This window comes from Sorex fumeus, unplaced genomic scaffold, assembly GCF_029834395.1.
Source record: "Sorex fumeus unplaced genomic scaffold, SorFum_2.1 ptg000095l, whole genome shotgun sequence".
In the NCBI taxonomy this organism is placed as follows: domain Eukaryota; kingdom Metazoa; phylum Chordata; class Mammalia; order Eulipotyphla; family Soricidae; genus Sorex; species Sorex fumeus.
This window is the reverse complement of record NW_026606152.1, coordinates 14,661,872-14,684,952: the sequence shown is the minus strand read 5'-3', so window position 1 is coordinate 14,684,952 and position 23,081 is coordinate 14,661,872. Positions and strand designations below refer to the sequence as shown.

Genomic DNA, 23,081 nt, shown 5'->3' with positions numbered 1-23,081 from the left:
CACAACTGTCAGAATCTCTGTCTCTCTCTCTGACCTGCAGGACCCATGCTTCTGCCCAGCTGTGGGAAAGGCCAATCCCATAAAATCATACCATACTTAGTCCATTTTTATTTCTATCACTGTCTTCCTCTCCCTTTCACTAACTGGTTTTTGTGACTTCGTTTTTGGTGGTGGGGGAGGGGAGGCACACTGGCTGTACTCAGGGATCACTCCTAGCAGGCCTCAGAGATCATATGCCATATGGGGCACCAGGATCAAACCGGGTCAACAGTGTGCAAGGCAGGTGCCCTACCACTATCCTGCCACTCCCGGCCCTTCCCTTTAATGCCTGAAGACTGGAGGACTGGCTCAACTTTTTCCACACCAGGGCACGAAAACATCCTTTATGTCTTTTGAGGGAGGAGGGTTGGGGGTTCAGCACAGCTGGCTGAACTCAGGAAGCACCCTGGTGGGGCTCTGGGCAACCATATGTGCAGCCCTGAGGGGGCAGGAAGGGGGTCGGCGGGGTCTGTGGAGGGAATCAAACCCAGGCCAGGCACATGCAAGGCAAGCACCCTACCCACCAGATTATGGATTTGGCCCGTGTCTGTAACAAACCCCCATGATACAGTTCCGGAGGCTGGCAGGGGACTGGGGGACTGGGGGGTGGGGGGGGTCTCATTTTCTTCTTTCTTGGTTTCTGAGTTCCATCTGACCCAGAGCTACTTCTGAGCACAATCATGGGAATACCACAAGTACGGCACATCTGCAGTTCCAAGGCCCCTGACCCCCTCCCACAAAAAAAATCTCCCATACAAGCCAGTGATTCCACTTCTTGACAAAGTTATTCTGAGAAAAAAGATGGGAAGTACTGCATGTGCTGACTTTGAACTGTATTATGAAGCTATAGTAATCAAAAGTGTATGGTACTGGAATAGACTTTCAGACCAATGAAACAGAACTGAGAATCCAGAGATAAAGCCTCAGCTTTATGAGGTTAATTTATGACAAAGGAGCCTATTCAATGACCGGTGATAGAAAAACTGGGGAGGGTGGGATGGAAGGAGAGAAGAAGGAAGAGACTAAATGGCAGAGCATTTGCCTCACATGTGGTAAGTCCTGCACCTGATCCCAGAACCAAGTCCGGAGTAGTTCTGCAGCATGTCCTAAGGCACCAAACAGAGAAATCTCCCAGGGCTGGAGTGCTAATACAGTGGGCAGGGCACTTTCCTTGCACGTGGTCAACCTGTGTTTAATTCTCGACACCCCATACAGGCTCCCTAACCCCATCGTGTGTGAACTCTGAACAGAGACAGGAGCAATATCTGAGTACTGCTGGTGTGGCCCCTGACATCTACCCCACAAAACGTTAATTCAAAAAATACTTGCACGGTTGTGTTCATTGCAGTACTTGTTACCTAACCATGATATGGAAACAACACAAATAACAAATGACAGATGAATGGATAAAAGGTAAATGGAATATTATGCAGTTATTCCAGTTTACTGCAACTAAGCTGGAACTGGAGGGTATCATATTGAGTGAAATACCAAATAATCTCATCATCTACAGTATACAGAGAAACAAAAGAAATGAAAGACCAACTGGTGCAATTACAACTCAGTAGCAACCCTATTATCAATTCAAACTCTTCCTCTTCTCCTATTACACTCTGCTCTGAGTTAAGCGGTCTCCAAGTTCAGTCTGCATCAAAGCACCCTGATCTATTAAATACGGAAACTGCTGATTACACTTCCAGTTTTTTGAGAGGCAAGTCTGAAGTGAAGGTTAAGGATTTAAAACAACTGGAGCTGGTGAGATAGTACAAGGGTTGAAGTGCTCGCCTTAGACCAACTCCAGTTTGATCCCAAGCATCACATATGGTCCCCCAGGCAACGCCTTATGCCTGATCTCAAAGAAAATGCTTTCAGTTTTTCATCTTTGAGTATGATGTTGACTGTGGTTTGTTGTAAATGGCTATTGTAAATGAGGTACATTTCTCTATCCCTATTTTATTCAAGGCTTTTATGATGAATGGGTGCTGAATCTTGTCAAAAGCTTTCTCTGCATCAATGAATATGATGGTGCTGTTTCTCTTGCCTTTTGTTGAACTGGTATACTCCCTGGATTGATTAGCATACAGAAAACCAACCTTGCATCCCGGAATGAATCCCATTTGATCATTTGTAGGATCCTCTTGATACATTGTTGACTTCAGTTTCACCAAGATTTTGATGAGGATGTTTACTCAGTGTTCATCAGGGATCCAAAAAAGGTTTCTTGGAGGAAGGTGTGTGAAGATTGTTGTATTTCACTCAGGAGCCATAAACCCTTCTATAAGAGATTAGTAACATGCTAAAGGTTGAACCTTGTGTGCTTTTGCGTGTGTGTGTGTGTGTGTGTGTGTGTTTCCCCCTAATATTGGTTGCCTTCTACTTTAAACCTTCTAAAATTCTACTTTTAGAGTTTTCCAGTTACTGTTTCAAATGTGGTGTGCTACTCTTGGTATATTGGTGGTGTAAAGTCTAAGAAAGATGTCCAGGGATAGGTTCCCTCGTGCATGAGGCCCTTCCGAGGGAGCTTGGCGGTGGTTGAGTTCTGGAGGTTTCTGGCTGCCGGGGCTGGGTCCCTTGGGGCAGGGAGGGACCTCACCCGCCCTCCTCTGGGGGTGAAAGGTGTTTCCTTGAGTGAAACAGCCTGTTGTGGGGTCCGGCAGCATGGCTGTTGTATGGTTCTGTGCTCTCTTCCAAGAGATTTATACTGAGTCTCTGGATCATGGCGGTTGATGAGATTATATGGCGCCAGGGGTGGCCTGTGGGGGTGACTGCCAAAAAAGAGGGGGCGGGGGAGGGAGATCAGTTAGGGGGGAATTTTCTAGTTACTGTTTCAGTTTCCTTACTACTGATTGGCAGACTATTCAGATTTTGTATTTTCTCCTGGTTCAGTCTTCAGAGGTTGTGTGGTTCTAGAAATGAGTTTCTTCCAGGTTTGATGGCTCGTTGCGTATTCATGTTGTTCGTTCATGGTATCCGCTTTAGATTTTTTGTATTTCAGAGTCATCTGTTTTCATTTCTCCCCTTTCATCTCTGATCCCGTTTGTTACTTTTGTTCTTTTTCCTTTTGAGCCCAGCTATAGGTTTGTGAACCTTTTTATTTCATCCTTCTACTTACTTTGGGACTCATTTATTGTTCTTTTCCTAGTTTATCAAACTGAGGTTAGGTTATTTGAAGTTTTTCCTGTTTCTTGGTGTACTCGTGTATGCTGTGACCCGCCCCCTTAGCTCCTTTTGCTGTGTCCCAAAGATTCTGATACTTTGTGTCTCGTTCTCATTTGCTTAGGTGAATCTTTTTATTTCTTCTTTGAATTCATGTTTGACCCACTCTTTAACAGTTAATTGTTCAGTTTGCAGTGTTGGAGCTTTTCACAGTTTCATTTTTATGATTAATTTCTACCTTTTTGAAATTGTAATCTGAAAAGGTGCTTGATATGATTTCTGTTTTCATGACTTTTATGGAGAGTTGATTTGTGCCCCACATTTTTTACTACATTTTTGTGTTTTTACATTTTTGTGTTTCAGGAAATCCTTTCTTTCCTATTGTCTTTTCTTTTTTATATGAATACTTAAATATTCTAATATTTATTATTCACTGTTCATATCTTTCCAGGTTTTTAAAAATATATATATACATAATGTAGGAGTACTGCTATTTATTCAGCCATTGATTAAGCTGATTGAATTGGGCATGAACTCCACTCTTTCCAGTTTTGTCTTTTCATTCTGTGTGGCTTCTTTCAAAGAAGAAAAATTGAAAAAATTGAATTTTTTTTCTTCAGCATTTTTTGTGTCCTGTGGGGTTGTTTTGTTTTTGGCTTTTCTGGGTCACACCCAGTGATGCTCATGGTTTACTCCTGGCTCTGCACAGGAATTACTCCTGGCGATGCTCAGGGGACCATATGGGATGCTGGGAATAGAACCCGGGTTAGCTGCGTGCAAAGCCGCGTGCAAAGGCACTCTACCCACTGTACTATTGCTCTGGCCCTGGTCCCTTTGTGTCCTGTTTTAGAAATTTCCTGCTGGACTGGAGAGATAATTGAGGGTTAAGGTGTATGTGGCTGTCATGTATTGCCAGGGTGTCCCTGGTGAGCCCCAGAACTTCAGGCCTGGGCATCACTGTGTCTTAGACCTTTGACTGAACCGTTGGCCTGACTGAGAAACAGTGAAGAGACCCCTCGCACCTTAAGCACTGTTTGCAAGTCCTGACCCCCACCAAAAAAGTAATAAATCTTTCATCACTCAGGGATCATAAAGATAGTGGTTCTTTAAAAAGTATCATGTATCATTTTTACACGTTTTTGATCCATCTGGAATAAGTATTTTTCTGTATAATAATATAGTAGGTATTCCCTTTCACTTTTTTCCTTCCACATGGATAATTGTTTGGCCCACTGTTTATTGAATAGTTTGTCTTTTCCTCACTGGTCTGCAATATCATCAAGTTTCCGTTTATGTTTGAATTTGTTTGGGGACTCTTATTGGTGCACTCATTTCCTGCTTTAACCTTATATATTTTTAAAAGTTACTAATTTTAAAAACTACAAACATAATAGTAGTAATCACTGTTAGATATAGTTTTTATATGTGCCCAGTTGTCCTTTTTGTGTGTGTCACACACTATATACGTGTATATTATGAAGCATTGTGGTTACATATGTAGGTGAGGTCCATTTCTTGTAATGCATTGGTTCGCCAGTATCCATTAATTTATTGACTGACTATTCTAAAGCGGTGATATTTATTAGAATTCTTAATTCAAGGTTAGCCTTCTTTTAACACATCAAAGACAACTTTGCACTGCGATGTGGCTTCCGTTGGTTTTCAGAAGTCAGCTTGTCACAGATAGTTAGCAGCATAGATCTGTACTTGGTGACAATCTTGGGAGTATCAGCATGATGTCAGTTGGCTTTTCACTCTCTCCCACTGGAGAAGGTAATTTTATTGTATTTATAGCCTTCTGCCTTTTTCTCCCCAATTGAAATATGTGTACTTGCTTCAGTTAGTATATTTAGAAAAGCGGTCTTTAGTTTACCAAACAAGTATTTAAGTGTCTGTATTGTTCGGTATACTTGTAAGGTTTATTGAGGTTTATTTTACATACCATATAATTCATTGTTAGTGTAAAGATGATTTTTAGTAAAAGCAATATAATTTTATAACTGTCACCTCAATTCAGTTTTAGAACATTTCTATCACCACTTAAAATTTCCTCCTTTCCTTATATTCTGAAATTATTTTTGTTATATGAATCCCCCTCCCCCCCTTTTTTTTCCTGCTTTTGGAATGACCAGGGCTTGCATACACCTGGTTGTTCTGCTCATACACTTCAGCTGTGGCGCTTAGAAACATACTTGCCTGACCTTGCACTGTGTCGATTGTGGTGGCTGAGCACACTCAGGCTGTGGTGCTCCCCTGGGGCTGGACTCCTGACCACAGTGTGTGCACAGGTCTTCAGTGTGTTCCCCAGAGTCCAGACCTTGGTGGCAGTAATCTCACATACCTGGTAGTGCACCAAAGATTGCACACTCCATTGTGATCACAGCTGGACATTATGGGGGGGTGGAACTCATGGCCCTGTCCTTGCAGGTTTTACCACAGAGCCATCCTCTGGCCCTGCCATAGACATTCTTAACCTGGCATTAACAGAGGACTCTAGTGGTTCTAGAACCACACCTCACCCAGTGTTGGTCAAGATTTACTCCTGGCTCTGCACTTAGGAATTACTCCCTGCAATACTCTGGAGACCGTATGGGATGCTGGGGATCGAATGGGGTCAACCACATGCAAAGCAAACGCCCTCTGAGCTGTCCTGTCACTCCAGCTCCAAGAACCACCTGAAATTCTGTGTCAACAATAAGTTCTCCTTAAAAGACCTTTGTGTATTAAAACATCCTGGCAGCAGCCCTTTGCTCTGTGGGCAGAGTACCTGCTTTGCACCACGGGGAGAGATCCCAGAGTACCACTGGATATGCCCATCCTCCCCCAGATCAAAGTATTTTAATTAAATTTCAAAGGCTGCATTTTGTTTCATTTTGTTTTTGTTTTTTCTTTATATGTATGTGTGTGTGTATATATATACATATATATATTATTAATGAAATACCATGAGGTACAGTTGTAGACTTACAAACTTTCATGTTTCGGCTGCAGTTAAACAATGATCAAGTACCCATCCCTCCACCAGTGCCATTCTCTACCACCAATGAACCCAGTAGCCTCCCCCGCCACACACACACCCCATCTCTATGGCAGGACATTCCCTTTTGCTCTCTTTTTTCCTTAGGGTGTTGTGGTTTGCAATAGAGGTATTGAGTGGTTATTGTGTTCGGTCTATAGTCTACTTTCAATGTGCGTCTCACATCCAAAGCGAGTCCTCCAAACACCCTTTACTTGGTGTTCCCTTCTCTAGCTGAGATAACTTTTCCCCTCAGCATGTGCTGCCGGCTTCCAAGCCCTGGAGCAGACCTTCTGGTACTTAACTATTCTTGGGTGTTTGTCTCCCATTCTGTTACTTTATATTCCCCAGATAAGTGTAGTCTTTCTATGTCTGTCCCTCTCTGGCTCATTTCACTTAGCATGATACTTTTCCATGTAGAACCACTTGTTTGCAAATTTCATGACTTCATCCTTTCTAACTGCTGCATAGTATTCCATTGTGTAAATGTACCAAAGTTTCTTTAACCAGTCATCTGTTCTTGGGCACTCAGGTTTTTCCTAGATTTTGGCTATTGTGAACAGTGCAGCAATGAACATACAAGTGCAGATGTCATTTCGACTGTTTCCGGGACATATTCCCAGGAGTGGTATTGCTGGGTCAAATGGGAGCTCAATTTCTAAATTTTTGAGAATCGTCCATACTGTTTTCCAAAAGGGCTGAACCAGTCGGCATTCCCACCAGCAGTGAAGGAGGATCCCTTTCTTGCCACATCTGCGCCAACACCGGTTGCTTTTGTTCTTTTGGATGTGGGCCAGTTTCTGTGGTGTGAGATGATATCTCATTGTTGTTTGAATCTGCATCTCCCTGATGATCATGATGTAGAGCATTTTCTCATGTGCTTTTTTGCCATTTGGATTTCTTCTTTGAGAAAGTTTTTGTTCATTTTGTCATCCCATTTTTAATGGGGTTGGATGTTTTCTTCTTATGGAGTTCAACCAGTGCTTTGTATATCCTTGATATCAACCCCTTATCGGATGGGTATTGGGTGAATATTCTTTCCCATTCTGTAGATTGTCTTTGTATTTTGGTCACTGTCTTTTGTAGTGCAGAAGCTTCTTAGTTTAATATAGTCCCATTTGTTTATCTCTGTTTCCACTTGGTTGGTCAGTGGCATGTCATATTTGAAGATACTGTTAGCTTCAATATCCTGGAGGGTTTTGCTGACCTTGTCTTCAGTGTACCTTATGGATTCTGGTCTAATGTTGAGGTCTTTAATCCATTTTGTTCTGACTTTTGTGCATGGTGTTAAGTCAAGGTCTAAGCCCTTTTTTTTTTTTTGCATGTGATTGTCCAATTATGCCAGCACTGTTTGTTAAAGAGGCATTCCTTGTCCACTTCACATTTCTTGCTCCCTTATCAAAGATTAGGTGTTCATACGTTTGGCATTGTGTGTATGGATATTCCACCCTGTTCCATTGGTCTGCAGCTCTGCCTAAAAGGCTGAATTTTAGCTAAATGTATCAGATCTACATTTAATTCCAAGTTCATTAAGTTTCTTATTAAAGTAATTAGGAAGTTGTTCCTATTATTAGTAAAAGTTTTAAGAAAAAAAAACATGTAAAAGAGCAAATTGGTTCTTACAAATGGTGTCTTTTCTGAATAGTTTTTAAGCCCTTGGAGTAGATGTCGAGAAGTGGAATTCCTGGGTCATATGGAGGAGTGTATGGATTACTTTTGAAAATGGTTGAAATAGCCAGTATTTCCCCAGCAGTGGATGAGGGTTGCTTTCTCCCCACATCAATGCCAACACTGGTTGTTTTTGTTCTTTGTCATGTGTGCCTGTTTCTCGTTCTTGTTTTGATTTGCATTTACCTGATGGTAAGTGATGCTGAGCATTTTTCGGTGTACATTTTATCCTAACCTAAAATTATTTTTCTATCTTAAGTGTAGTGGCCAATCTACTAGATGCAGGATTCAACACGATTGTGCATATACCATTCAGCATTGTTGATTGCATTTCATACAGTATTGCACCATGTAGTCAATCTACACAAGATCCTATTCATCATACATCACTCTGGTTTTGATTCATGTGGTTTCCCAAACTTTAAAAATCAACCCACACTTTGTGTTAGGAGATCCAGGTACCCAACGTCCACTGAGGAATCAGGTGCCTCTGGTTTCTAGGCTTGCGCCAGTCGAAACAAGCTCCTGGCCTTTGGTTGCTGCTCAGTGGCGAGAATCGGGATGCACTCTGGAGCTCCTTGGAGACTGCAGTCTTGCTTGTGATACTCACTTGTCCCGTGCACAGGTGTCTCTGTCAGTGCTCGACTCATCCTTTTATACACAGCTCTACTTGATGCTCGGCCTTTATTGAAGGTTCCAGAACTGTTATTTGTCATTACCGGCTTTTTTTAGAGGACCCAAAATCTTTTGATGGGCTGGCTTCCGGGAGTAGTTCTCATGTTCTGATCGGTTACTCAGGTGATGCTCTCTCTTCCTTTGGTTGCCAAGCTGATGTCACTCAAATATCAAATATTTACATTTTATAAATGCTCTGATCATTAGGACAGGTTAGGAGTGATAGAATATCACACGTGCTCCTTCCCTTTATAGGCAGTCCCAGAATAGCTATCTGTAAAACCACTAATAGGATTACTGGAAACAGATTAAGACTTCTTTTGGTACTCCTCTTGTAGTTAAGGCTGACTGGAGATCCTAGTCAAGTTACTGTGTTGAAAAGTTCCATGAGGTCAGGTATGCCACAAACTGGAAAGTGACTTGAGGTGGCGTAGCTCTGCCACGAATTGGGTGCACATTTAGGTTCATTACATTTACGTATTGGGATTGTTTTTTATTTAAAGTTTAATTTTAATCATGCACATGTAAAATTCACTTGTATGTGATCCAAAGGCCAAATGTAATGTAGTTTCCTTGAGTTCTCTTTCTGATTTCCTCCCTGTTCTATACGTCTGTTTATTGAGCATATTTGTATGTGTGTGTTTCTCAGTGCTTTTTTGTTTATCGATGTATGTATATCACATACAGTGGAGTTTTGTATTTTTTTGTTTTTGTTATGCTTTCTGTCCATATCCAGCAGTATTTGGGGCTTTACTTCCAGCTCTGCTCTGTGCTCAGGGATCAGTCCTGGCAGTGCTTGCGGGGAATCTAATGTCGGGTACCCAACCAGGGTCAGTCATGTGCGAGGTGAGCCCCTTCACCCTCATACTACCTCTCTGTCCCCAGTATTTTTTTTTTAATTCTGTGTCTTACAGCATTTTAAAACAAACAAAAAAACCCTCACTAGATCTGCTTTCCAAATTACTTAAGGTTTTGCCTGGTACCCAGAGTTATGCAGTATATGTTTGCTTTGCTTCACTTGTTACCTTGTTAGGTCATGTTCCGCTCCCCAATGATACAGGACCTGAGAGTGAGGGTCTGGTGATTTTGGTGCTCAGGCTGGTGAAATCATGCTGCTTACTTGGTATTCCTGGAGACTGCCTAGGACCCCAGGCCCATGCCCCCTGACGCTGAGGAGCCATCAGTTGGGGATACTATTTGGGGTCCCCTGAATACTTTTGGCCCTTTGAGCTCCTCCCAGGCCCCTATCATAATTTTTACTGATGTATCTTGTGTTTTTTTCCGGATTGATTTCCCATGTATTTGGTATACACTTTCAGCATTTCATTTCAGATATTCAAGATTCAGGAATTTCTTTTTATTTACAGATTTTTATATTTGCTCTGCTTCATTGCTGTGGTTTTATTTGAGGGCTTATGCGTGTACTTAGAATTGTCTTTGCTTATCAGTTTTATTGCCACGTTCATTTTAACTGGTTCAACCTTTTTTTTTTTTAACTGTTTTTGGGTCACACCCAGCGATGCACAGGGGTTCCTCCTGACTCTGCACTCAGGACTTACTCCTGGCAGTGCTTGGGGGACCATATGGGATGCTGGGAATTGAATCCGGGTCGGCCTCATGGAAAGCAAACCCCCCTCCCCCGTTTCACCCTTTTCAGTTTTTCAGATTCAGGTGTCCAGCAGAATGATTGCACATTTGTATATACATGGTGAATTAGCATATTAGTGTAGGTACAATATTTCGTTGTAGTTTTGGAATAAAAATTTTTCTTCTTCTGATGAGAACTCAAGATTTAGGCTTAGCAACTTTCATATATACAGTAATTACTAGCCAGTTTACTGTACATTACGTTCTCATGCCTAATTTACACATTTATTTATTTATTTATTTATTTTAGTTTTGGGGCTTCACCCACAGTGTTATGGGTGGGTTGGAGAATTCAGGAAATGAAAAAACTTCTGTAAGCAGTTTTATTCAAGAGAAGGACAACATAGGTTTGCGTTTAAAAAGAACCCCCTCAGGCAGGGGAGAGAGTTCAGTGGCTTGCACTGCATGCCTTGGGCCAGTAATTCCTGAGCACAGAACCTTGAGTAAGCCCTGAACACAGCCTGGCGTGGCCCCCAAACCAAACAAGTATCTTCTCACCAGTTCCAGGTACCAGAGCCTGGTCAGGAGGGTATTGTAGTGATCCCTGGCGGAGGACTAGCTTTAAATCCTGTTTTGTTGACTTGTTAGAAGAATGGAGAAAGAGGAGAAATGGATTATATCCCAGGACTGAGTTATTGTGAGTGTCTTACTGTTTCCTAATACTGGGAATATTTGTGGAATAATAAGAGGTTCGTGATTTTTTTCTCAAGAGCAAAATGTAGATATTTGTAAGCATACTGAGTTTGCATTATCTGTCCTCTAAATTCACACATACACAGCAAACACATACTTTGATCTTTTAGATAGCCTTTTCCTGATGTTCTGATTATGTCTCTGGTAAAGAATTTTATTTTTCTGTCTTAGTATGTAATACATTTGTATTACTGTCTTTTCTACAGACCAGCTTGAAATATTAAAATGGGGAAAAAAATTTCTTGAAAGAACAGATAGTTCTTTTTGGGGGACCAGGACACAAAACTGAGGATTTTGTGCAGACACTTAGTATCATTTATAATATACTCAGTCGAAAATGTGAAAACAGATTTGGTTGAATTCTATAAAAGCAGACTGCCTGCTGGATTGGGGCCTCAAATTGCAGTTCGTCAGCTGCTGTCCAGACCAACTTCTGTACTTGTATCCTCATTGCAGGCATCTTGCCTGGTGCATTTTACTTGAATTGAGTAAATTTTTGTTGAGCAAGTGAGTTTTATAGTTAGAGATGTAGAGCTCTTGGGCAAGAATGTTGAACTAAAGATAGATATTTGGGAGTGGTCATCAAACAGTAATTGAAAACTTGAGTAGATGAGATCACTTGGGAAGAATGTCAGAGGGATGAGGAGCAAGACAGAGCTTTTTTCTTAATGCAAACTTGGAATGATTCATGACTAACTCAAAGGGTATCGCATCATACAGATTAGCTGTGGCTTTGGTATCTGTTTCTAACTGACCTAGGTGATTTGGCCATTTACACATATATGATGCTTTCCTCCCATTGCCTTCCCTTTATTGTGATTTTGAGGATTTCGTACATTTGGTCTTCAGGCTTGCACACAGTCGATTTTGATATGCCAAAGGTCACTATCATGCATGCAGGGCGATTGATTTACCATTGAGTCGCACCTCTGTGATTCTTTTGGATGAATAGGGTGCCTTTTATTGTTAGAGATAAGTGAGGACAATAGATTTTTTTCCTTAGAGCTTTCACTATGAGCAACTATTTTATAATAAAACAAGCTTAACAAAATAATATTACTTATACAAACATGTACTCAGAGTAGTGAGAAAACATAAACTCATTCCTTCCTGTATGTTTTCCAGCTAGCTGTTTCCAAATATTATACTTGAAATAACTAAGTGATCTAGTGAATAAGCTGGTCTTCTGAATTCTGTGCACAGCTGTAGCAAAATAATTGAAGCTGAGGAGGGAGTTATGAGCACCTCAACTTTGTGACCTGGGGGTTGGCAGCTCAGGTAACACCCTGGGTTTGTGAATGGTGCCTGCAGTGGAGGCAGCCTACAGAGGCTGAAACCTTGGCCAACAAAATCTGAGCCATCTCTGGGTTGATAGTGTCAGAATTGAGCTGAACAGAGTTAAATTCTTGGATGCCAGAGGTTCCTTGTTGAATTGCCTGTTGGTATGAGAAAGTAGCTACACACAGCCTTGTGGCATTTGAGTTAGGAATGAAAAACATGGCATTTTTTGCATTTTTCCCCTAAAAAGTGATTTATCACTGTGATTTTAAAAAGGTGAGAGAGATGCCATAACAAAAGAAGTATTAAATAAAATAGAATACAGAATCTGGTGTTGTGTTAAAATGATCATATGCTTTAACCATTAGTCTTTGTGTGCAATTCCAGCAATTAAAATTTTTACTGTATTTATATGTGTAATCTCTGTTTTTCTTTTTAGACGATGCGAAGACACAGAAATGAAGTAACAGTTGAACTGCGAAAGGTAAGATTGGTTTGCCCTGAATAAAAAGTGATGATATTTTTCTAATGCTAAAATTTTGTGTGATTTTCATTAGCATAGTGAAAATATATAGCAGATTAGTAGGTCATCTGAAAATCAAATAGCATAAAATATATAATTAGTTTATAATAGTGTATACTTAACAGTAGCTTCTGCTTATTGAGGTAGCACTGTAGCACTGTCCTCCCATTGTTCATCGATTTGCTTGAGCGGGCCCAGTAATGTTTCCATTTTGAGACTTGTTGTTACTGTGTTTGGCATATTCAGTACATCACACTTAACTTGCCGTGCGGGCGAGATACTCTCAGTAGCTTGCTGGGCTCTCCGAGAGGGGCGGAGGAATCGAACCCGGCTCGGCAGGGCTGGCTGTGCGCAAGGCAAACGCCCTACCCCTGTGCTATCGCTCCAGCCCTTATTGAGGTAGTATAAGTATTATGGAGGGGACTTTATCACCATCGTCAAAATTCTCACAGCTGATACAGTTGCTCTTTTATATTTTATTTTTGCTTTTTGAGTCACACCCAGTGATGCACGGGGCTTACTCCTGGCTCTGCACTCAGGAATTGCCCCTGATGGTGCTCAGGGGACCATTTGGGATGCTGAGAATTGAACCCAGGTCAGCTGCGTGCAAGGCAGACATCCTGCAGGCTGTGCTATTGCTTCAGCCCTGCTCTTTTATTTTTTTCCCTTTATTTACTTTCTATGGACTATGTTCTGCACTGGTTTCCTCACCTTTTCATGAGAAAGTTCTACATACCTTATTATAAAGAAACTTTGAAAAAAACAAAGAACAGCTTTATATCTTATTAATTGAAAGCTATTGCTATTTAAAATACATATACATTGCTATTTAAAAAACATAACATGCTATTTAAAAACTAACATGCTATTTAAAAACATACATTGCTATTTAAAAAACATAACATGTTTTCCTTTGTTTAAAAGAATTATAGAGTTATTTTTATAAGATTTTTTTTCAAAGCACTTTGAAGAGAATATTTTTGCAGGCTGAAGAGATAGTATGGGTGATTGCTTTGCATGCGGTCAACCTAGGTTCAATCCCAGCACCACATATGGTCTCCTGAGTCCCACTAGGAGCGATCCTTGAGTGTAGAACCAGGAGAAAATCCTAAGTACTGCCAGGTGTGGCCCCAAAACAAAAACAAAATAACAACAAAAAAGTTTTTGCCAGTTAGAGTCCTACACATAATTGGTTCTCTTTCTGTATGTGAATCTTTATAAAAAGTAGATTTGAAAGTTACTTTGAAATCTTTTCTGTTTGTGTTAGGTTAGATCCTTTTCTTAATATAATTCACTCCCAAAATTCCTTTGGTTTTAGAGAGAAGGAAGATATTGATTCTAAGAATTCACACTCTTATCATGAATTACTGGAACTGAGTAGACATGTGTGTTTATTTACTTTAAAAGTATTCATTTAATAGCCACATTGATTGTGTTTTGAATTTTTCCCCAAAATTGATAGTATATTCATTCGTAAGTGTATAGATCCTAGAATCCTTTCTCCTAGATTCCTGTCCCTATTTTTTTTTAAATTAAATGTACAGATTTGGTGTTAGTTCATTTCTTAATTTCTTCATGAATTTGTTTGTATTAACAATAGCGATTTTACAGTCATATTTTCAAGTTTTATCAGGTTCTTGGGTATTTTGGACCATAGAAATGACCTGAAGTCTTAGCTTAATAAATTAAGATGAACTCCTTGGAAGTAACATTTTGGACTTATTTTATTTCTTCTTATTTAATATACATGCAAAAAGTCAGCATATCTTTGGGGGCTGGAGCAATAGCACAGCGGGTAGGGCGTTTGCCTTGCACGCAGCCAACATGGCCGACACAGGTTTAATTCCCAGCATCCCGTATGGTCCCCCGAGCACCACCAGGAGAAATCCCTCAGTGCATGAACCAGGAGTAACCCCTGAGCATCGCCGGGTGTGACCCAAAAAGCAAAAAAAAAAAAAAGAAAAAGAAAAAGGTCAGCACATCTCAAATGTACAGTTTGGTGGATTTTCACAAAGTCACTGCATCTGGGTAACCAACTCCTACATCAAGAAAAAGAACTTTGTAGCCACGGATATGGCTCAAGTGGTAGACTACATAGGTCTGCTCTCATCTGCTGTGTTCCTTTCACTTAAAAAATAAAAAGGCCACGGGGCTGGAGCAATAGCACAGCAGGTAGGGCGTTTGCCTTGCACGTGGCCGCCCGGGTTCGATTCCCAGCATCCCATATGGTCCCCTGAGCATCACCAGGGGTAATTCCTGAGCACAGAGCCAGGAGTAACCCCTGTGCATTGCCGGGTGTGACCCAAAAAGGAAAAAAAAAAAGGCCAGAGAGAGAGGCAGGTAAGGCATTGCAGCCGATCTGACTTCAGTTCCTGGCACCAAATATGATTCCTAGCACTACCCAGAATGATCTTTGAGCTCAGTTGGGTATGATCCAAAAACAAAAAAGAGAGATGGAGGGGCTGGAGCCTTAGTACAGTGGGTAGGGTGCTGGCCTTGCTCTGAGTCTGCCCTGATTCCATCCCCAGCACTCTTTATGGTCCCCTAGTACTGTCAGAAGTGATCCGTGCTCTCAGAGCCAGGGGTAAGGTCTGGGTATAGTCAGGTGTAGCTCCCACTCCCCAAAAGAGAGATGGAGAGTCGAAGAGGGGAGTGGAAATTACCTACAGCCTGAAGCCCCTTTGACTTTCCACTTGTTCCCAAAGGTGACCATTATTGAACATTACCTTGATTGATGTCTAACAATATAGTCTAGATTAATTTGCATATTTTTAGCTTTATAGAAATAGAATGATGTGCACCCTTTTTGTGTGTGTGGCTTTTTTTTTCACATGACTCTCATTGGAATTATTCATTTATTGTTATCTAGCATTAGCTATCCCCAGATGTGGACCTTTACTTTCCTTTAACTTTTCATGTTGGATTTTTTCTGTCATGTTACTGGATATCTGTCTATTTCATTGAGTTCATTGAACATCTTCATGACTTCATATCTGATTTCTTTGTCAGAGAGGTCCCTTAGGTGAGTAGCACCTATGGAGGATTCTGGACTCTTTTCATCGTCCTCCCCACGTGGTGGGGATTTGCGTTGTTTCTTGATGTTGGTGTGTAGGTATGGGGAGTAGATTTCTTGGTATGACTAAATTACCAGCGGCCGCATGAGTGGCTGCCCGCCGAAAATTAGGCCACGCCCACTTCTACCAAAGCCACGCCCCCACAGGACCTGCTTTGGTGGGAGGGTAAAGGCTGGGTGGGGAAGAAGACGGGTACAGCTTTGGGGACGAAGAGGAAGAGGCAAAGGCTCGGGGCTGCTTTTGTCCCATGCGCCGAGAAGACCAATTTTTCCTGTTTGAAATGAAAACGAAAACCCTTCTATCGGTTCTGGTATATTGAGAATTCTCCATGTTTTAAGCTTTTAAGTCCATCTGCTGTGCTTCAATCTAAATTAACTCACTTTATTAATGTTTGATTTTTGATTTTCCTTCTATAGTGCTGTCTTCTGTTTCTGTTTGCTTTTGGTTTCTCAGCAGGGATTGAACTTTAGGTTTCATACATGCAAAGCAAGTGTGATTGTCAGAGTGCATCTCTTTTTAGAATATTGCTTACCTTAGAGCCGGAGTTATACTGCTCGCGTAGGGTGCTTGCCTTGCATGCATCCAACCTAGGTTCAATCCCCGGCATCCCATATGGCCCCCTGAGCATTGCAGGGAATGGAAGTTCAGAGCTTCCCAACTTATTTGACCTACCATCCCCTTTCGGGGAGAAAAAAAATCACTCAGCTCTTTTTCCCTCGAAACGTACTTCTTTAAGGAAACAAATGCAGAATGCTCCATAGTCGCACCTGAGGATCACATTTGTTTGCGCACTGGAGACACTCAGTATTGCCCTGGCCCATACTCCTCACCGCACCCTCCTTTTGGAAAACTTTTTTTTTCTTTCCAGCTATTGCCCTTAGTTCCAGAAATAGACCAAAAGTGAAATTAACAAAAGAAGTCTTAAGCAATTCCTTATTTCACATCTCAGAGTTCCCCAAGCAAGCAGCTGAAAGTTAACCCTTCTCAAAACAGAACCGAACCTGCAGTCAGAGCCTCATTGGTTTGGATGCGATTTTGTGGAGGTGCAGAAAACTATAGAGAACTTCTCCCGTCTTTATGGTCGGATTATCTGCTTGGGGACTGCTCCCTGCTTAGTGCTCAGCGGTCAGTCCTGGTGGTGTTTGGGTGTTTGCTGCCAGGAATTGAACCATTTATAGTCAATCCAAAGAAAATTTAGAAGAATTTATTATTCAATAGCAAAACACAAAAGCTAAAAACAAATTGTGAGGGTTTTTTTTCCCCCCCGTACAGCAGATATAGTTCAGAGGATAAGGTGCTTGCCTTGCATGCAGCTTTGATCCCTGGCATTCTCTGGTCCCCCTAGTACCATGGGGAGCACACCCTCCCACACAGACACAAGCAAGCTGACTCTGATTCCTGAGCACTGCTGTGTGTGGTCCATCCCTCCTCCCTAGTTAACAAGAAATCAAATCAGACTTAAGCTAGACTTTATATTTTGCAGGGAGGGTTTGTGCAGTGAACAGGGCTACGCCTGGCTCTATGCTCAGGTGTTACTCATGGCATTACTCAAGACCATATTCAAGGGTTGAACTGGGATCAGCTGCATGTAAGGCAAACATCATTAACTCGTATTCAGTCTTTGCAGCTTTTTTAGTAGAAGGATGACTATCAGGTTCTTAGTGGAGGGAGTCCTGATAGTTACATGTAGAGATGTAACGCTAATTACTTAAAAGTTCTTAATAATACTGAAGATTAGTGATAAGAAAATTTTAATTAAAAAAAAACAGTAATTGGAGCAGCAAAGACTCAGCATATTAAAGATTTCTATTCTCAGATAATATACTGGTTTAATGCATTTTCTACTAAAATCTGAGAAGACTTTTTTAAATCCATAGATAGTTTATTCTAGCAATCCTTACTGAAGGAAAAATTTGAGTAATTACTCCACCCAGTAGCATGGTTTTGAAATAAATACTCCGTGGTGTTGGCAGAAGGATAGACACATAAATCAGTGAACCAGAAGATAGAACATAGAAATAAATCCACACAAATACACGAAACTAAGTTTTTGGTAGAGCAAAGGTGCTAAAGTATTTCAGTGGAGTCTTTTCAACAAATAGTGTTATAACAGTAGTACTTCTGTAGACAAAAAAAAATTTAAAAATATAAAAACAAAATGAATCACAGACTTTATTTTTCATTTGTTTTAAGACATCGTCATTTACAGTCCTGTTAATGGCAGAGTTTCGTGCATACAGGATTCTAATACCACACCTACCACCAGCATGCCCAGGTCCCCTTCCATCCACCCCCTTGGGAGATTCATTCTGTAGAACAGTTCTTAGGTCCTGTGGCTTTGGGTAACATATTTATGTATGTATTTATGCCCAACATATGAGCTAAGAGAGGTCATTTTCTGTTTTGGAACTTTTTTTTTCTTTTTGGGTCACACCCGGCGATGCTCAGGGGTTACTCCTGGCTCATGCACTCAGGAATTGCTCCTGGCGGTGCTCAGGGGACCATATGGGGTGCTGGGAATCGAACCCGTGTTGACCATGTTGGCTGCGTGCAAGGCAAATGCCCTACCCACTGTGCTATTGCTCCAGCCCCCGGAACTTTTTAATATAAAGATATTAAATATAAATATAAAGATACTGGAGGTAGATTCATGGAGCTATACAGGTGACAAAACTGTGTAGAATGTACTCTGCCTAAGTCCCTTCCCCTCCCCCCCCCCCCCCCCCCCACACACAGTACACAGTGAATACTGGCAAGATGGGAAATGGAAATGAAGTTGGTAGGTAGGCTATGCCAATGTCAGTGTCCTGGTAGTGAAATTATAATAAAAATTTCACTAAACATTACTGTTGGGGGAATGTGTGCAGAGCATATCAGGAATCTCCTTCCATTATCTATTAATAAATGCAAGCAAGTTTGTAGTCTCACTAAAATTTCAATTAGGAAACTAAATTGGTACTTTTTTGTTTGTTTTGGAGCCACACCCAGTGATGCTCAGGGGTTATTCCTGGCTTTGTGCTCAGGAATTACCTCTGGTGGTATTCAGGGGACCATACAGGATGCTGGGGACCAAATCCGGGTTGGCACTGTGCAGAGCAAGTGCCTTACCCAATGTACTCCAGCCCCTAAATTAGTACTTTAGAGTAAAAAGGGGAAATCCTAAGAAAGCATCCATTGTGGAGCCAGAATGATTTTTTTTTTAATTTTTATTAGTGAGACACCATGAGGTACAGTTGTAGACTTACAAATTTTTGTGCTTGTGTTTCAATTATACAATGATCAATTACCCATCCCTCCACCAGTGCCCATTTCTCACCACCACTGATCCCAGTATCCCTCCCACCCCCCAATACCCCCATCCCACCCTCCCTCTGTGGCAGGGCCTTTGTTCTCTCTCTCCTTTTGGGTGTTGTGGTTTGCAAAAGAGGCATTGAGTGGCAGTCATGTTTGGTCTGTAGTCTACTTTCAGCATGCTTCTCCCATGCTGGAAGGATCCTCCCAACACCCTTTATTTGGTGCTCCCTTCTCTATCTGAGCTGCCTTTTCCCCTAGACGATTTTTTTTTAACATTAGCAAAATTTTAACCAAAATATAACACTAAAGCAGAATCTCCGAAATATAAATGAGATATGAGTTGTAAGAGTGGTTGCAGCCAGTAGTCCCCACTGTGGTTTCTGCCCTGTGGGGCTCAGTTGCAGTGGCTGCAGAAACAACGAGCAGCCTTCTTGGCAGTGTTTGTGTCAAAACTGTGGCGTGTCGGGGCTGTTCTAAGGGTCCTTGGAGAAAGTCCTTTGCAGTGGACAGTTTTCTGTGCTCTTATTCTGCCTCTGTCTTAGGCTCGAAGTGGCTACACAGGTGCTTTGGAAGCATCAGCGTGCAGTGGCCGAGGTCCATCGTGTCCATTGTCAGCAGGTGGTGTGTGATGCAGGTTCTGTGTCCAGGTTCCCGGTCTCCAAGAAGTGGGGAGCATCCCTGCGCACCCCTGTGCACCCCAGCTGGGACCACCCCTCCCCCAGCCTCAGAATAAATCCAACTTAACCAAAATTAAAAAAACAAAAAAACAACAAAAAAAACACTAAAGGGTAAACAGACACTGCCTGGCAGGAGTGTCATTTCAGAAATGTTGGTGTTGGAGAGGAAGGTCCATTTGGGAACCCCTTTTCCCTAAGTCTTTTGAGTCTCAAACTGGGCTCTTTCTTTTTGGGCGACAGGATGGGGTGGTTTGGGCCACACCTAGCAATGCTCAGGGCTTACTCCTGGCTCTGTACTCAGGGATCACTCCTGGCAAAGCTTGGGGGGCCACATGTGATGCCAGGGATTGAACTGCAGAAGGCAGTTAAAAAGCATGTCAGGTGTCTTTAAAACATTGGTTATAATGTAATATTTAAAAATTGACTTGTCAGTTTTTACTGCATAATAAGCCTCCCTCGAACTAAATTCCTTGAGAGAGTAGTCACTTAATTCAGCTAGTAATTCTGCGGGTTGGCTGAGTGGTTCTTCTGGTCTGGACTAGTTCAGCTGATGTTTCCTGGGCTCCTCTGGTCAGCTGGTAGCTTAGCTGGTGACTGAGTGATCTGAGATGATCTCATTCCAGTTTCTTTTTTAAAAAAAGCAATTCCCCCCCCTCCTCGCCCCCCACCACCACCTGGTGTGATGACTCAAGGTCGCACACTTCTTGGTGCTGCCTGGTCACAAGCACTGGTCCCACCAGGTTCTTACTTGCAGATGCCTCTCTACTACAAGGCAGGCGCACTCTCCCGGAACTGTCCCCAGCCCTTACCTCAGTCTCTTACTGTTGCATAGGCCCTTGATTGTCCTCACGCGGCCTCACCCTACAGCATGCTTAGCTCAGAATTCACTTGGTTTTAGTGTTGTCAGCATAGCAAGAGAGGACACGCTTGGATGTGTAAGCAGTTTTCATGTCCACTTGATTAATATCCCATTGCCAAATCAAGTCACTTAACCGCACCTGTAATCAGTGCAGCATCAGACTGTCGAAGAGGCAGGAGAAGGAAAGTCATGCCTTCTTGGGCGAGTAGTATGCAGTATGACGATGAGTAGCTTTACGCCAATAAATCGGAAAATGTAGAAGCGCAGCATTTCCTGGCAGAAAAAAATATATAAATTCACTCAAGAAATTGGAAGCCTAAAGCAAACTGAAAAATAATTAAAGAAGTCATTTATGTTCAAAACATTCAGCTTTGTTAACATGATTTCGGAGAAGGTAAGGCCATCATACTTTGTGACTCATTTACTGAGGCTACAAAACCATGATCCAAAGAAGTGGGCAAGATAGCCTGAAAAACGCATACAGAAAAAAGCTTGCAAATCAGTTTCACCTAGGAGCTTAGGTTAAAAAAGAACAGTAGCAAGATGAACCCATTAATGAAGATATATTTTTAAATTTTAGGAAGAGTCTATCCAGGACTTGGCAAGGTTATAAGTTTAATGTTGCAAGATTTTAAGTTTAACAGGCAAATCAGTTTACCACATTTATAAATGACATGTTAAAATTATATGTGCATTTCCATACATGCGAAAGAAGTAAAAATTTGACATAATTAAGCACTCAGTTATGCTTTTAAAAAGGCAAAAGAAAAATGCATCAAATTAGAACTAGAAAGAAACTTTCTTACCACTCTAAGGGTGTCTATCCAGAAGAGACTGCAAACATGATACGGCATGAGAAAACACTATGCCTGAATTGAGTATCTGTGTACATAGGAAATTTTAGTGGTATTTATGCTTTGATTGATTGAATTGGGAAATCGAAGAGGTCTGGAAGAATGGAACCTAAAGGACCTCTGGAAGGTTGATTATTCAAGCTCTGGAAAAATCAGAATGAAAATAGGGCCAGGTTATACATTATTTTTGCTTTATAGCTGTTAAGTAAACTTTTTAAACTTTATTATTGAATGAATTCCAAGTATATTAAAAATAACAAGTACAATGCATGGACTTTTACATTTTGAAATTCAGGATTTCAAAAATAGTACAAAAGTCACTCATCATGATGGTGTCATCACTCTACTTACCTCAGTTATTGTGTTTTCCTATTTTTGCCTTATTTTTCCTAGTTTCTATATGTATAATTAAAATACATATAGATATATTTATTTTAAACCATTTAAATTGGTGGCATGGTTCTTTGTTACTGCTATGTACTTTTCCATGTAACAGCAGTGTACTTGCCAAATTAACATAGACAAATTCCTACTAAGCCATAGATGGAACTATATTTGGCTACCTGTTCTCAATAAAGTCCTTTATAAATCCAAGATGCAACCCAGGATTAGATAATACAATTTTGTTCCCATTTTGTCCTTCAACTTGATAGTTGCTCATCTATATTTTTTTGAAGTGTGCAAACTAATTTTTTTCATAGAATGGCAAATTTGGGTTTATCTAGTTAATTGTTACCAGAGGCATAGTATGTAGAATGCACATTTAATTCATATTGTCCTTTTATAGGGAATATTAGCTACTTCATGACGTCTTAGCTAATCATTGGTTACCTTTCAGAACAAAAGAGATGAACACTTACTGAAAAAAAGAAATGTTCCCCAGGAAGAGAGTTTGGAAGATTCAGATGTTGATGCTGATTTTAAAGCAGTAAGTTTCCTTGTTTCTAAAAACGTGCTTTTTATAGGAGTCATTTTTTTAATAACTGGAAGATTTAATTTTAATGTAAGGACAATTTTGTTATAGTCTCTTTGCTAAACTGTCTCTTTTTCTCTTTAAGCAAAATGTAACACTAGAAGCTATATTGCAGGTATGTTATTAATTGAATATTCTCATTGAAGTATTTTGAAATGAGTTTTGGAAAAAAAATATTCTGAAATTTGCGTTTGGTGTTGCAGAATGCCACAAGTGATAACCCAGTGGTCCAGCTGAGCGCTGTGCAGGCTGCAAGGTGAATACCGCTTTGTCCAGAGTGGCAGTTTGTTGTGCCGAGGATGTCTGACAGCTTACAGTTATGACATTGTTATTTGTGTTCGTGCTTGGAAAACTATAGCAATTAATTTTTAGTATTTTTTTTTATAGAAAGCTATTATCCAGTGACAGAAATCCACCAATTGATGACCTAATAAAATCTGGGATTTTACCAATTCTAGTCAAATGTCTAGAAAGGGATGATAAGTAAGTATTAATTTGATTCCCTCTTCATTTTTTCCAAGTAATTAAAATTTTAGGATTGTTATTTTAACCAGTGAATTTGACTTGGTTTTGCATTTATTGTAATTTTTCAATTGTCATGTATTATAGTATAATTTTCTTATTCATGATTCTTATTCATATCGTAGTTTTCTTA

General features: G+C 40.9%; 1 protein-coding gene and 1 non-coding gene across 2 annotated transcripts in view; both read left to right on the top strand.

The window, feature by feature from the left end:
- The window catches only part of KPNA3 (karyopherin subunit alpha 3), a 76,917-nt gene that overhangs the window by 18,827 nt on the left and 35,009 nt on the right, over positions 1 to 23,081 (top strand). The window contains exons 2-6 of the mRNA XM_056132758.1: positions 12,612 to 12,656; positions 22,292 to 22,381; positions 22,512 to 22,541; positions 22,630 to 22,682; positions 22,814 to 22,909. Of these exons, the coding sequence (XP_055988733.1) occupies positions 12,612 to 12,656; positions 22,292 to 22,381; positions 22,512 to 22,541; positions 22,630 to 22,682; positions 22,814 to 22,909 (314 nt within the window). The remainder of the gene's footprint in view (positions 1 to 12,611; positions 12,657 to 22,291; positions 22,382 to 22,511; positions 22,542 to 22,629; positions 22,683 to 22,813; positions 22,910 to 23,081) is intronic.
- Positions 19,416 to 19,558, top strand: LOC130041003 (small nucleolar RNA SNORA70). The gene has a single exon (XR_008795037.1). It is a non-coding gene; the product is annotated as a small nucleolar RNA SNORA70 (small nucleolar RNA).